At 39.6% G+C, this 15,732-nt stretch overlaps 1 protein-coding gene across 1 annotated transcript; it reads right to left on the bottom strand.

Annotated features, from left to right (window-relative positions):
* Window positions 1-1,258: 1,258 nt before the first annotated feature.
* On the bottom strand, window positions 1,259-15,254 carry GGPS1 (geranylgeranyl diphosphate synthase 1). The gene is made up of 3 exons (XM_009708971.1): window positions 15,168-15,254; window positions 6,187-6,257; window positions 1,259-2,299 (listed from the first exon to the last, which is right to left on the bottom strand). Exons 1-3 carry the CDS (start codon window positions 15,232-15,234, stop codon window positions 1,538-1,540), a joined length of 900 nt encoding a protein of 299 aa, XP_009707273.1. The 5' UTR covers window positions 15,235-15,254; the 3' UTR covers window positions 1,259-1,537.
* Between the last annotated feature and the right edge of the window lie 478 nt (window positions 15,255-15,732).

The raw sequence follows: 15,732 nt of genomic DNA, 5'->3' as shown, positions 1-15,732 counted from the left end.
CCTTCTTCAGTTAGTTTCCTCAGTCGGTTGAGACCATGACTCTCCCTGCTTTCCAGGTACAGTAGATGAACACCTGCATAAAACTATCCTTTATACCCTTCAGCTGTCAGAGGCCAAGTACCTCTGGCCATGTCTTTTGAGAGTATGCTTGAGCTAATACCACCGCTGATAGCACTAGTCCTACCTTTGATCCAAACCATTACCTCCCTACACCAAAGCAAAGCTTTCTGTGGCTGTGAAGACTAAGGGAACTGAACTTGATTAAAGCCAGCCCAGACAAGAACAAACATCTCTGCTTACCTTTTGTTCTCTCTATATATTTATATATAGATGAGCAGAGGGTTTTGTCACTTATCAGCCTTCCCCCCTCAATTTCACTCTTGGTTCCAGTTCTCTTTTGGTATGTCTGTGTACATAATTCTAAAGCACTATTTAAGTAATTAACAAATCTGAAGTGGTATTACAGCTTGTAGAACAAGATGCTGTACTTTGTTTTAGCAAAAAAATTACAGAACTTGTCTCTTTGGAAAGACCTATAACATGCCCGCAGATAGCAATTCAGAACAGGATGCAGTATGAATTATGAATCAACTCCTGGAGAAGCCCCTCTCAATTATAAGCAGAGATTAAAGAGACCTGCATCAATTATGGTGTCCTAAAGCTACCTGGTGTGAAACTCATTCCATTTCTAGTAGCAGCTTACTATGGTGCTATTTGGAGTTACATGTATGAGCTCTAAGGCATAGATTTAAGTCCCTGGCTATAAAATATTTGACAGTTTAAAAATCGAAAACCAGGCGATCAGAATTATTCACTGCGAAGCTAGAACTCATGTATTTCCCAATTCAGCAGCAAATTCATGCTTTGCTCATGCAATAGAATCTTTTCTAAGATACTGAGAAATCTTTATAAAGCTACAATTTCAGACTAAACATTAGTCTTATTTGCATATAAAATATTATGTTTCATAATTAGCATTCCCCTGAAAAGATCCCCAGAAGCTGGATAGGATATTCACTTTAGAATTTAGTAAGCCAATCCATCTGATCTTCACGAGTCTAACTTAGAAATATCACACAACAGTTTTATGTGCATTGTGGTTGCAAGTATCTTTTGTTATTTAGCACTGTACATTTTGGTTTACTAGAGCATTGTTTGAAAATGCACAATACACTCAGGTCAATCTGGTTTATCACAGAATTTCAGCCAGAAACCTCCACAAGCTTGGTTAAAGATACAAGAGTTTTAGGCCTGAAATAATAATGATGATTGTGTAAAGAAGATCACATTTAGCTTCAAAACTTGCTTCAGTTCTAGTACATCTGCTTTAACAAAACTGTAACTGCTTACAGATGGCTAAGACTGTATAGATAACAGGGTATATATTTCAATACTCGGTGACAAATCGTTTTTAACAGTAATTTCTGTAATGTGGCTACAAGAGAAAGTTTCATGCGAGACTGATTATCACACCTCTCAGTCTGGTTGTTTTCCTGTTTTTAAAAAGAGTTTTAATCCACCCCCAGGAGTTAAATTTTTAATTTTCAGTTTCTTTGAACATTTTGCTCAGCTGTTCAACTAGTGCTACAAGTTCAGGGTTTCCCCCAAGTGATTCAATTTGTTTATATGCTTCAGATTCAAGCTCTTTCAGTGTATTCCGAGTGTACTCAAAGGAACCCACATTTTCAAGGTAATGCACACAGTATTTTTTTATATCTATGTTCTCCGTCCTTTGACGTAAAATGTTTTGCACCTGAGTACTTTCAGGTCTTGACCAAATCGCATGAATGGTTGGGAATGAGAACTTGCCCTCAGTCAAGTCTTCACAAAAACTCTTGTTTTCACTATATTCTTTGGAGTGCAAGTTGGCATAGTCATCTCTTATTTGGAAGAAGAGGCCAAGTGTGTTAAGAAGTGGCTTTAAGTCTTTTTTATAATTTGAGAAGAGCTGCATGAGGCCTACAGCTAGTCCAAAGAGACCACCTGTCTTTTGCAGTACCATAGCTTTATATTCAGCTTCCGTAGGACAGGTGTAAGTATCCCTCCAGTAAATATCCAAGCCTTGACCTTTATGGAGTTCCAGAAGTTGACGGGTAAAAACTTTAACAGCATCTGGATGATCAAGGGTTAAAACCTTCTCTAAGCCAAGGAAATACACATAATTAGCACAGTTGATTACAGATGGAATTCCATAGATACTGTGTGCCACTGGAAAGCCCCGTCGTAGCTTTGAGTTATCTTCAATATCATCCACAAGTAGGCTTGCATTGTGCAACATCTCTGTCACTTCAATGATAACCTATTACAAGAAGAGACAATTATTGAAGAGAAAATTATTAAGTTTTCCACTGTAATTTAACATCCAGTTTTGCAAGATCTTATCTAAAACAGATAAGGTTTTAAAGAATTAAATTCTCCATCACTGAGGTTCCCCTTTAGACCACTTGCTTTTACTATTAATACAGACTTATGTTTCTTTTCATCAGCCAGTTTGCTGTAAGTCCTGGATAACATGTTCTGTCTTGTGTAATGTTTTCAGATTCAAAGTGAACTTCCTCCCTGAAGTGTTTCCACTTGCATGTTCCTCTTCATTGTTGCTACAGTTCTAAAATATGCCATTGACTAGGAGTCATGCAGTAACTGTTATAGAAACATCAACAGAGGAAAAAAGCCACACAATGTTGTGACAAGTTTAGATTCACTAACCTGAGATCTCCCAAAGTCAGTTCTTGAGAGAATGTCAGGTATTATCCATTAACATTTGTCTCAAAAACCTTGTTTTGAAAAGTGGAGAAAGTTCATATTTCTTCCCCACACTTTGTGTAGTTATCTTCAGTACTGAGCTCTTAAAGGACAGACTATTCTCTCTGAAACATCATTTGGAAAATTCTTGGCAGAAAGGCAACAGCTACAACTTCTTTCGGGAAGCTTCCTACACACTTACCACTTGTTACTAGGTAGACCAATATCATACACCACCTGAAGTACACAATAAACTGTTCAGAACATCAAGCTTGTAGCTGACTACATTTGACTAAAAGTGAACCTTAACAATTCCAAAGCAGGACAATTCAGCCAAAACTGTGTGTTAACACTATATACTGTTTTTATTGCACAGCTGCTATGCAAGGAACAGGTATATTCAGCACCTGCTTAAATGGAAATAAATTTAAGCACGTAAAACTGCATACTGCATAAACTCGCTGCAATACACATCTGATTAAGATATGATTTTAAAGCTAATGAATCAACTACACTTCCTAGTTACAAACATTGCACTTGGTCACCATTCATCAAAACAACTGTTTCTAAAAAATACTAAGGCCGCCATTAAATAGGGGCAAGTACCTAGTACGGACCTACTTGGTGGGTGCTGTAGGAAAAAGTAAGAGGGACTTTGTTGCAAGCATTTTCTTGAGCAGCAAGCCACCTACTGTTCAGTGACCACTGTCCCACAGATTAAAACCCAAAACCCAGCAATCTAATTGTTTGTCCAAGATATGACTGCAAGAACAACCTACTTAAGAGGCACTAATGACTCATCTACCAGTTACAAGTGAGCCTTACTTTGACCTGTAAACACATGTTGTTGCCCCTCGACTATAAAAATCAGAGGACAGAGCACTTACTGAAAGCAACTTTGCATACTTATTTGTCTGAATATTCTTTTTAGTCCATTCTGTCATTCTTGGTACTATTAGGAAGGTTTTCCTGTATTCTGTGAATTCCTTGATAAGCCCATTCTAGCATTTCTCTTGCTAACCTATTTCATACCCCTGTCAGTTTCATAAACTTTTGCAGCTTCTAAACATTTAATTGAAACAGTGCTTCATGACTCTGTTTGAATCAAGTTATCTTGTGAACTTAAGAAAAGACAGCGTCAAAAATGGTTCAAAGTTAAAAGTAAGGACTGAAAAAGTTCAGACAGCAGAAAAAGTTTATTTTAGAAGACATCAGGAAGTAACCTGAGGAAACAAAAAGACTGCTTTTCATAATGAAAGCTGAAGAACCAGTAGAGAGTGTTACACTTTCTTACAACCTAAGCCTATCTAATCAGTAGCAGCTGCACTATCACTCCAACACACAGACTTCTACCTCCTTACCTGCAATAGTTTTAAAGTTTGCTTAGCCCTGGTGCTAGGCCATTTCAGTGCCGCCTTAGAAGAAAGTTCATCTGATAAACCCAGTGTTCTCTAATTCAAAAAGCTGAAGTGTCTCAGTGCAGTGTCAGATAGGTACCAGAGATGTAGTAAGGGATGGCGGGGGAAAGAGACCACCTGGCTGGGAAAAAAGTGAAATGGTAGCAGCCAACAGTAAAATCAACTACCCAGGAACAGTAACCTCAACTGTATCATCTAAATAAACAACATCAAGACAAATGATCCAAGGTAATAAGTGTCCCATAATGAGTGCCAGATTTCAGATTTTTATTAAAAGAAATACAAATAGCTGGAAGGGAATTGGGCTGCTAGACATCTGGGACCATCTTAAGATCACAAGAGATGTCAAAAAGATGGCTAGAGGTGGTCCTCTGGACTTCAACAACCTTAAGTTATTAAATTAGTACAAGTAGGCACAAAACCAGTAATAATTGTGTCAGGATGCAGATTAAGAGACAACAGTCTTGGTTTTGTCCTGAAATGACCTGAAGAATAAAAATATTAAGTTCCATCACAAACAGCTTAGGTGGTAAAAGAAACATTAAAGCATTAGTTTCCTTCATAAAGATAACCAAGACAAGTGGTCTAAGTTTTCAATACTGGTTACATGATTATCACTTTAGAAGTGAGAGAACAGTTAACTTTTGCTCATGCAGAGGCACTGCAGCTTTAGTTTACTACAGTACATGACAGAAGATGGACCCATACGCCACAGGTGCTTGGCAAAAGGGCAAGAGGCAACAGTCAAACTGCGGCACAGGAAATCCCAGCTGGACAGAATGGCAGAGTTTGTTATCATGGAAGGGATTCAGGATGGGAAGACAGGCCCTGAGAGGCTGCAGAATCTACATCCTCAGATTTTCCAAACTCAGCAAGGCCTCCAGAAGCCTAAAGTGGCTACAGAGCAAGCCCTGCTTTAAGCAAGGGGTTGTCCTAGATAACTTGCAGAGGCTTCTTCCAGTTTTAATTCTGATCTACGGTATTAGACTAAACCCATGCATACAATACACAGGTTGCTAAATAATACATTTTATTTGGACATGTAGCTGAGCAGAAAGGATAAGATATGTCTAGCTGGAAGCCAGAATAAATCTGGCTAAAAAGTTACATAGACAGGTTGGAAAATAGAAGAGTAACTAGATGATGAATGCAGCCTCTTCCTTCATTGTTAAAGTGACTTAAACCATTTTGCTACTTAATAACTATGAAGTATCACTCTTAAGCCACCCTGAAGACAACTCTTTCACAAACTCTAAAGGTACTTCTGCCAACAATTAATGAAATTAACTTGGGACCAGCTGGGTAAGTGTCAAAAACTGTAACTGGTTATTTTCATTCCTTACACTGTCTTGGACACAGACTTTTTTTGAACTCTTTATATGCAGTTTAGCAAAACTATAGTCTAACCCAGAGGATAATTTTTCATTTGGCTAGCCACAGTGTTTAAATACACAGCCATGCATCTTGCACAGATGTGTCCAACAGAAAAGCAACAGGGAAGGAGAATTCCCAGTTTAAAGCATCTCATTAGAAAGTAAGGCCTCTAGACTATAATAAGCAGCCCACAGTTTTAGGTACAGAACAAGAATTGGTTTATAAAGTTGATTTAACTGCTGTCTTTGATATTCTTGTATCAAAATAATAAGATTTTATTTTCAACCACTGTATTTGTGTAGTTTACAAGGTAACTGTCTAGCTTCTTTCATAAGTCATTGAAAACTCAGTGTTAATAACTGAGTTACGGTAAGTGGGTAACAACGGTAGCTGCTTATCTACACCTTAAAAGGCTGAGCACGCTTGGAAAGAAATAACTATTCTACATAAGACAAGTCATGTAAGTAATTTCTTTAGTGTTACATCACAGTCAAAGCTTTGCACTAAAGTTGTTTTCCTGAAGGTTTACTTTAACATATTCAGAAATTAGTGCATTTAAGATTTCTGATCATTCATGCTACGTACGAGAATCATTTGTTATCAGTAGTCTTGGAAGAAAGATAACAGCTGTTTAAAAATAATTAGCCAGTACCTGTATTTTATCTTCTGGAACATTCAGCCAGTGATTAAAGGCCTGTGACAGTTTGGTTCTCACTTGCTTACCTACAATAAAAATATTATAGGCATTTATAAAAAAAATAAATCACAAAGTTCATTATTAGGGAAAACAGTTTGTCTTAACAACTATAGCTGATTTGAGACCACTAAACTGACCAGCGTTACCACCTGAAAGCAGAAATCGTATCATACTGTGTGTAGCTTGTTTCCTCATTGTATAAACACCACTTTCAGCAGCTTCAGTTTTATACATTTCACAGTAATATGCAAAGCACATATGTACAGGTTACTGTATTTAGTTTTGGCAGTTTTTGATCCTGATTACTTGGCAGTAAGTGATCCTGAGTATGTTGGTAACCTGTACAGATCAGCTTACTACTTCTGAAAGTAAGCCCTAGTTTACCAGGCATGCTGATTTCGTGTATGTAACAGATTAAGAAGTTTCAATTATGATTCATTATTAGTTGAAGATACAGATATTTGTTGAATATCTATTTCTCTCCATTTTTAGGTTTTTCTCCTGGAGTACTCTTCATTTGCTACTGGCAATTTGTAAAACACAAGTGATCTACTTACTCTAAACAAAAATCTGAACAGAACAGAACTTTCCAAGAATTCAGACATTTATCTCATACCTGAGAAGCTTTCTTTAATAAATTGCTAGCAGTCATGTACAAATATTTATTCAGTGTCTACTGATGATCAATATGAAATAAAGTCACGCCCTACCCACATTGAGACAATGCTGAACTTCAAGAAGCTCGGCTATGTCTAAGATCTTTGAATAACTGCAAGACAGATTTCAACAAACAGCTCTGCATATGTAGCTCACATCAACAGGGCCTTTACAAAAAAGTTTTAAATAAACTTCAAAGCAGTGCAACATAGACAGTGGGTTCCATATTACCTATCTCAAGATCTACTGAGACATAACTTAATGATTCTGCAGTATTAGTCCTCATGTTGACGATGCCATCTTGCCCATAGCACTGAAGAAATGTCAACATTTGAAGCTCTCCCTAAGGCTTCTCTATTGCTGTGTGACCAGCACATACAGAACAGAATAAAAAAAGCGGGTAGATTCACTTGCAGCGATAAACCCTGGAGAAATTAGAAAAGGAAAAATCCTCAGTCCAATTAAGTCACCACAAGGTAAGCAATAGCTTTGTGGTTTGGGCTCTGTAGCAAGGGTGATAACCTTCCTCCCTGGCTCAGAGGGCTTCACTTTTTGTCTCAGTTCTCAAAGATTTCCACTGCTGCCCATCACCACCATCTTTTGGTTTTCATTAGAAGAGACTAACAAAAAGGTGCTTCTTCCCCCCTGCCCCCCCCAACAACTCTGTCCTCTGGCTCTGTCCTGTGTGAAAGGGCAGTCTTACCTGGACAGACACTGTCATTGCCTTGCGTTCTCCATTTTTGTTTTCTGTGCTCAGTTTTAAACACTAATCACTTTCTGCAGGAGGGGAGGGATTGCTTTGTGTCTCAAACAGCAGAACACATACTTTAAGCTCCCCATGTCAGGCTTGTTCTCTATCAGGACAGTACATAGCTGGTTCTAAATTTTTGTTTTAAGTCTGTTTATTTAAATCCATTTAAATCAATAATTTGCTGGCTTAGAAGTTCACTATGTTAACAGGGGTAACCAGAGCTCAAATTTAAACACAAAATTAAAGTAGTACCCAAGAGTTAAAAAACCACTTACATTAACCAAGCACCACCACTAATTCAAGTTAGACTTGTATCCGACTATCTTCTCCAGATACTAAGGATTTGAAACACTTCAGACACTCAGACTTCCCCCCTTTTCCCCACATGGTTAGATCACATTTTGGCCAGATTGGTTTCCCGATCTCATTACACTCTTGTGACCACCAGTACCGCACAAGGGAGGGTCAAAATGCCCTGCATCAGAAGCTCAGTATTTTAAAATAAAATAATTGTATGAGTTAACTGAGGAGAAAAGATTCTCAATATTTTTGAGCGATAACTTTTACAAACATCTGCCAAACTGTATGGCTTGCCAGCTAAGCATTAACAAAATTTCACCACATTCATAAAGAAAACTACTCAGAGATAATATCACATTAAGGAAGTGTACCTTATCTACAGCTATTTATTCACTTCCAAATTATGTTGATACAGACAACACTGACTTTTTACATTAGGCAGCCAATTCTGGTTTTCTGAATGTGTTTCCTAGAAAACATGCTTATGGAATGCTGGATGTTCAGCAGCAAGTGTTATTTCATCATGAGGAACATAACTACTAGCATACTCTAAATGGATTATTAGCATGCACAATGGATTTAGTCACTTCAGTTCCTCAGTGCAGACAGCACTTAATTGTTAGACTCGTCTACCTTGACCAGCAAGGCTGTCCAGACACTGACTATTCAAGAAAAAAAACCACTATCTGAATAGTGAAGCATTCATCTTTCCTTTTATAGGTGCAGATTTGCTTGTGTGAGCCCCTTTAAAGGAACATTATTGCTACATAAATGCTATTTTACCTTGTTCTGAAGTCAATCCTACATGGTCTAGGTGGTATTACAGCAATTTTCTATATGCCTGTTTTATGCCTACAGCCATGTTAGGATGGCAAAAAACCAAACCTCTTAATACTGATGTCAAAAGCCTAGATGCAGAAGCCTCCATTTCTTGCCACACCTCTCCTCTCCTGTCTGCAAACTAGACAAGAATCCAGGGACACCAAGACAAAATTAAAAGTAGTAAAACTTCACAGTTGGAATTATCCTTACTGTCACATGTCACTGTTCTGTTATTCTAAGCAGGCTATTGTAAAACTGAAGACTATAGAGGTCTAACTTCCAAAATCAGCAGCTCTACCTACTGTATAGAGCTATAATAATAGACATTACCACACCAAGCTTTTATCAAAGTTATGGTAAATGCATTCAGTTTAATCTGCTTAAGATCCGAATATTACTCAACTCAAACAGCAACTATGAAAAGCTTTTCTCCTTAGCAATGCTGGGTGCAAAAGGTGAGAAAGAAATATTCAGAATATAACAGATTCACTCTATGAAATTCCTTCTACAGATAAGAATGTAAAACCCTTATCCTTGAAACAAAGATCAAGTTGAATTAAAGGTGTTGTACTGAGAACGCTCCCTCCCACCTCTTCAGACAGATGAGATGCTTCTTTAAAAAAAAAAAATCAGCCCAACTCACACTCTATATACACAATTGTTCTTGTGACAAGGTGCAGACCCAAAAGCCAGACCTCCAGCTCTGGACAGGCTCCTGATTATGATTTCTTCACTCTTGCTGCATTATACTGACCACAAATGATGCCCTTAGGGCAGCAGCCCCCTTACAGTGCAAGTACATAAAAGGGCTAGAACAGCATGGGAAAGAGCAGAGAGACTATTAACCTAGCCCTCATTAGAGCTTCACTAAGCTAATTCAACTCATTACCCCAGCAGAAAACTGTCTGCTTTTTGCTAGGTTAGCTTTCTGCCAGCTTTATGTACTGAGTCAGCTTAGGAAGTGGATCTGCCAGAGTTAGCGCAGGGTAAGCAGCAGATGCCGAGAGCTGGGGGAAGCCGGCATCGCCCTCCTGGAGGAAGCAAGCTGGATGGGTAAATTCCCCAAGCAGACCTCCCCACACAGGTACAAGGACACTACAGCCAGCGTAAGTGAACTGCAGGAAGACAAGCAAAGACAGCAGGCATACATATACATTTTTAAACCTGGGCAGTCACTTGTGACATATTAAGGTCACTATAGACTTGTCTAGCGTAACTCCCCTGATCAAAATAGGGTTAACTAGTCCAGGGTTGTGATCCTGATTTCTGCCTTGTTCCTTCTTCTCGAGATCATGAATGCCACCATCACACAGTCACCGCAGCTGAGGATGCCCCCAGTCTTCATGTCCTAACCAATTCTTCCTTGTTTCCAAGTGCGAGGTCCAGCATAATGCCTTCCTTCATCAGCTCCTTGATCATCTGTGTTAGCAAGTGGTCATCCATGCATTTCAGAAACCTCCTGGATTGCCTGTGCCCTGCTGTGTTGCTTCTTCTACCACACACTGAGGTAGCTGAAGTCCCTCATGAGGATCATGGCCTGTAAACACGAGGCATCTTTCAGTTGCCTGAAGGCCTCATCTACTTCTTCCTGCTCAGGTGCTCTGTAGCAAAGACCCACTATAGTGTCACCCCTATTGATCTGCCCTCTAATCTTAACCCATAAGCTCTCAACAGGCTTATCATCTGACAGAAGGCAGAGCTCCATGCAGTTCAGCTGCTCTTTCACATAAAAGGCAACTCCCACTCCCTGCTATCCCAAACTGCCTTCCTGCAGCCCTCCAGCTGTGCGACCCATCCTACGTCAGATACTCCAATAAAACTGCAGCTCTGCAACTGCATGCAGACCTCTAACTCCTCCTGTTTATTCCCCATGCTGTATGCATTTGTGTAGAGGCACTTCTGAGAGACACCCAATCCTGCATATTCCCCAGAAAAAGTGAGAGCTTCCCCCATTATGTTGTCCTGTTCATACTACCTTGTTTGAGTGCATACACCTGGGATGGGCTACCTTCAGCTCTGCTCTGCTGATTACAAGGTGCCTCTTGTCCACATCAGCCTACCCTTTGTTTGCAGGTTCACCATTTCTTACTTGACTGTGTGTAGTCATTCCTCTCTATTGTAATTTCTAGATTAAGTCTTTTCTCACCAGGTTGCTGAGACTATTGGCAGAGACATTTTTGCCCTCACTTAGGTAGGTGGATGCTGTCTCCTCCTGGTAGTCCTTGATCTACAGAGGGAGTTCCATGATCATAAACCCCAGATCTCTGCTATCAGTATCAGCTGTGCAACTAACTAGTTGTTGATAGGCAGGATCTGTCTGTTCCTCTTGATGGTGAGGGGAAAGGAGTTGAGGACCATGGAGAAGGGCCACCTGGCTTCCTGTGCCCTTGGCCCTCATTCCAAAAGCCACGCAGTCATGCTTTATAAGCTCCAGACATCCCCTTACTTCCTATATCTGTCAGGGCTCAAGTGCAAGAGCTGCAGGGTTAAGTAGTCTGAGGGTGAAACACATCTTGGCAGTCCCTCCATAACATCCCTGATCAGAGCTACCAAAAAGCAGCAAACCTCCCTAAGACAGCTCAGGAGGAAGCCTCTGTCCCCTGCAGCAGCCAGTCTCCCCACTACCATCACTGGCTGCTGCCGCTGCGTACCAGTCTGATGCTTTGTTGTATACAGAGCTTCCAGCCATGTGTCTTCTTCCAGTGCACTGAACTTATTTGGCAATTGCACATCTGCTCAAGGAACAGGAATCTTTCTCCTGGTGCCAGAAGCCATCAGCTTCCAGCCTTCACCATTGCAGGAGTATCCCAACCCGATATGCACAGATTGTTCCTGCCCCTCCTTCAATATACCTGAAGGTTTCTGACTCTTGAACCTGCAGGGGCCTTGTTCTTTGTTATTTCTGATGCTGTGCAGCCTGCTGACCCCCTTCCACTGCTCCTTTGCTCAGTGATACACATTTTCCACCATTGCATACCTTTTAGGGGCAGGGACATCCTTTTCTTCTGGCCCAGTGCATGCTCCCAGGCATCTCAGAACCTGGAGAGCTGCAGTCTCCCTCAGGAACTTGGCCCAAGTTGAGGGAGTGTTGTGCCAGTGGTAGGGATCATGCCCTGTGGTGCTTAACTCCTTCACCAAGCTGGTCAAGTTCAACAACCCAGCAGAAAAACCTCAAAAACAAAAGCCAGTCTTGATTGTTCAGCTTGCTGAACAAGTCAGGGAAACACTGCAGCCAAGACCAGAGGGACATGAAAGACAAGACGCACAGTCATGAATGGGATCAGAGTCTACCCCTTTCAACAGCACGCTGTTGACCACATCAGTTTTACTGCAATGGAAATATACTCCTTAGTGCTGCAAACACAGCTACTGCTGTTAACTCAGCCACTACGAGATGAAAGATTCATCACATGTGTGAATCGCGTCATTTCCGAGACAAACCACACTGGAAATTGTGAAAGTTAATCCTGTTCACTGCACTTTGTTTATGAGACTGAAGGACAGAATACTAGATGAAGAACACTGCTATAAACTAGAATGGCAATGTTCTACAACACGATTTTACAAGAGCAGCTACTGTTTCAGAATATACGTTCTCTCAAGCACTAAATTCTGCTAGTGAAGGAATAAACATTGATTACCATACTAGCAGTTAAAATAGCAACATAGCAAAAAAAACCTTAAGCCTAGTAGCTTCTCTATCCTAGTGCTGTTCCAGTCAAAGAAATAGGCAAGCTTAGATTAAGTATCAGCCCCAAACTGTTACCATAAAAGTCCTATTTCATTAATGGGAAGCAGAGTAATCAACTTCTTGTACTGAGGGATTAATCCTCAGTTATAAAAATCTGCGTTCCTATACTACAGACATTATCAGGCATCTTTTTTTTTTTCCAAGCAACCTTAATACTGTTACACAATCCCTTTTTATGGAAACAAAGCTTGATATGTATCTAAATTAATTCAGGTTCCCAGAGGTTAACTAAACCATTTGGAGAGTTTGTTTTTTAACTAGTCTTAAAAGACAAGCAACTGGACTATTGTAGGGCCGTAAGTGTGCATATTTGACACTCAGCCAAGCTTTCTGCAAAAGCCCCTCAGAGCTCAACCTGATCCAACATAGAAACAGCTCCTTGTGCCAGCTCACTAACAAGACAAGAGAAAATTAACCAGGAAAGTTTTTAACAGGTTAGATGATTGATATTACCTAATCCTTTGGTTAGCAAGCTGAGAACTGGCACAAGTTAAGAAGCAGGAGAATACTGCTAGAAGCATAAAGAGGATGCAATGAAACTGCCTCTTTCAGCACCACCTTGTTAGATTAGCTCAGGCATCCCATTTGGGCTCCACTCTAATTGTGAAAAGCTAGCATATATCCAATTTTTCCCCCTCACCAAGCATTGGTGCTTATACCGATTCCAAGGTTCACACAAGTAACTGGCTCCTACTGATCTGTACTTGGCATACCTGACTTTGGGGAAAGCCAGCGTTTCAAAAACAGTAAACATCCAGCTATATGATTGTGAACCCTCACTCCTTCACCTGTTACTCAGTACAAGCTTTCCACAGGTACACCACTTTTACCTGCCTAGTTTAAGAGAAGTCTTCCCTTTTGAATCACATCACCATTTCTGCATAGAGAAGTGCATCTTGTCTCTCACCTTCTCCAAAATGTAAACTAAATTAATAAGAGACCAACATGTTAAAAAGGACAATCAGGTTTATGATACTTTAGCAGGACAGGATAAAATGCTTGCACTGTCAGTAAGTATAACATTACGTAAGTCATCAGTATAGTGATCAGGGTTGAACTCACCCACAAAGTATAGGAATTTAGCCACAGGAGTCAAGGTGGGAAGTTTAAATGATGCATCTAGGATATACACTTAAAGTGACAGCTAACTGAAGAGCTATTAGCCAAGCACTTTTGCCTATGGAAGCTTTTTTTTGGCACTTTTTGTCTGTTGTACGTTCCCTACTAGGAAGCTGAGATTTTTTTTAAGTTACTGTGGGTACCAGCAAAAAAAGAGTTAGCTGCTGAAGATGCAGAGATATTACAATATACCTTGGTTATACAAGATAATCTAACCAAACAAAAAGTACACTTAAAGAAGGTATTGAAGGAAAGGAAATTTCTTCAGGATCAGCTCTTAGAAAGCTCTCTGGAATATCATTCTCAAGGTAGTTCTCTAGCATAACCACCACCCAACTCAACATACCCAAATGGAATATACTGTGAGGAAATGGGAAACGAGCTTTCTGGCATTAAAAGTGCATGTTACTGCCAAATTCTTTCATTTCTTATTTTTCAACTCAAGTAGTGCTAACTGCCAAGCAAAATGAAATCACCAATGTAGACAAGACAATCCTGGATATCTGTAGAGATTAATAATGAAATTTATTATACACAGGTATAACAAATTAGGACCCACAGGACTCACCCTGCTGATATATAGGTCTTGTTGCATATGTGCAAAAGCCACTTCATACTGTGTCTGTGATTCATTATGCTACTTGTCTAGACAGAAGGTCTTCTACCCTGGTCAGATATAATTTTGGTCAGAATTATTTTCCTTAATATTTACCATATTTTGTACCTTCCTTAACTCCACCAGTATTCAATACAAGCTGGATACAAGGCAATCATACAATAGTCCCAATAACAGAGTAGTTCTGCTGCTATTTTTACAAAGTTAGTCACTTTGATAGCTTGCATGGTCTTCCTTACACTTTAGGTGTACAAGTAAAAGCCACAGTAAACAATCTGACTGTTAAGTCAAAGAGGCTTCTGATAGGTATATCCATACAGTAGTTCTCTATCAAACTGCCTCTTCAATTCTCTAAAATAGGTACTGCTCAAGACTGAAAATTTCATCTCGATGTGTTGCTAGTGACCTGAAACCACACAAGGACTGGTTGATCCCCTGGCAAGTGAAGCAATCCAGGGTCAAAACTGGCCACAAGAACACCTGGCTCTACATGTACCAGGGAGAAGAAATTACACAAAAGAAACAGGCTATTTAAAAAACCCACAGCCCATTGAGTCCAGTACAGCAAGCAGATAAAACTCCGGGCTGATCATGTTTTGTCCTTTAAGAATGGGATCAAGTCTCCAGTACTCACCCTTATCAGTTTTAAAAAGTAGCAAGTCAGCTACCCTGAATAGAGAACATAGTAAGTGAAATGCTACTTAAACTGCAAGAGACTCAGGATCTACTGTACTAATCTCACCAGAAAAGGTGGTTCGACAAGAGGAAGAAAAGAACAAATATTGAAGAGTGTTACTTTTAATTACTGTTGAATCCACAAATCAAGAATGTATAAACTTCTTGGCTTATACTTCCCAAGACAAAAGTTTTTATAAAACCAATTTTGATATTTAAAAACAACACAGTACAAACAAACTTGCCTGGTAGTTGAAGTAAATACTGGTATGGCTCTAGGATTCTTTTAGATGTTTCATCCATCCCATCCATCTCTATTTCATAGGAGGTAGTTCACTGTTAAAGAAAGTGTTATAAACACTATTTAAATGAAAAATTATGGAAGTGAAAAATAGATGCATACAATAAAGAGTCAGCTGACTTCAAGGTTAGGTAAATATTCCAATTTTGCACAGGACACCTTCAGTTAATACCACCTTCGCTAAAGTTTTCTGGATGTCATTTAGAAAAGAAACAAGCATATGCACTAAACACAGTTTTCGTTAACTATTCATGAATAGTTTAAAGCAACTCCTAGAATTTCTTTGCTCTCTTATATGTATTGGAGGGTTCAGATGATAAAGTACTTAAAACATTAGCATTCACAACAACGAAGCTCCACTGTAGGTCTTTAGAGAAGACACTCAGCATATACAAAACCTCCTATGACTACTCCAATTAAACCGCCCTAAATGTTCTCCCCATATAAAAGTGGGGATGCCTAAGAGCAGAATATACACCTCACACCACGGCAACCTGAACACGCTGAAC

Source organism: Cariama cristata, unplaced genomic scaffold, assembly GCF_000690535.1.
Source record: "Cariama cristata isolate BGI_N322 unplaced genomic scaffold, ASM69053v1 scaffold14841, whole genome shotgun sequence".
In the NCBI taxonomy this organism is placed as follows: Eukaryota; Metazoa; Chordata; class Aves; order Cariamiformes; family Cariamidae; genus Cariama; species Cariama cristata.
The sequence above is the reverse complement of the archived record's forward strand: the minus strand, read 5'-3'. Positions and strand labels throughout refer to the sequence as shown.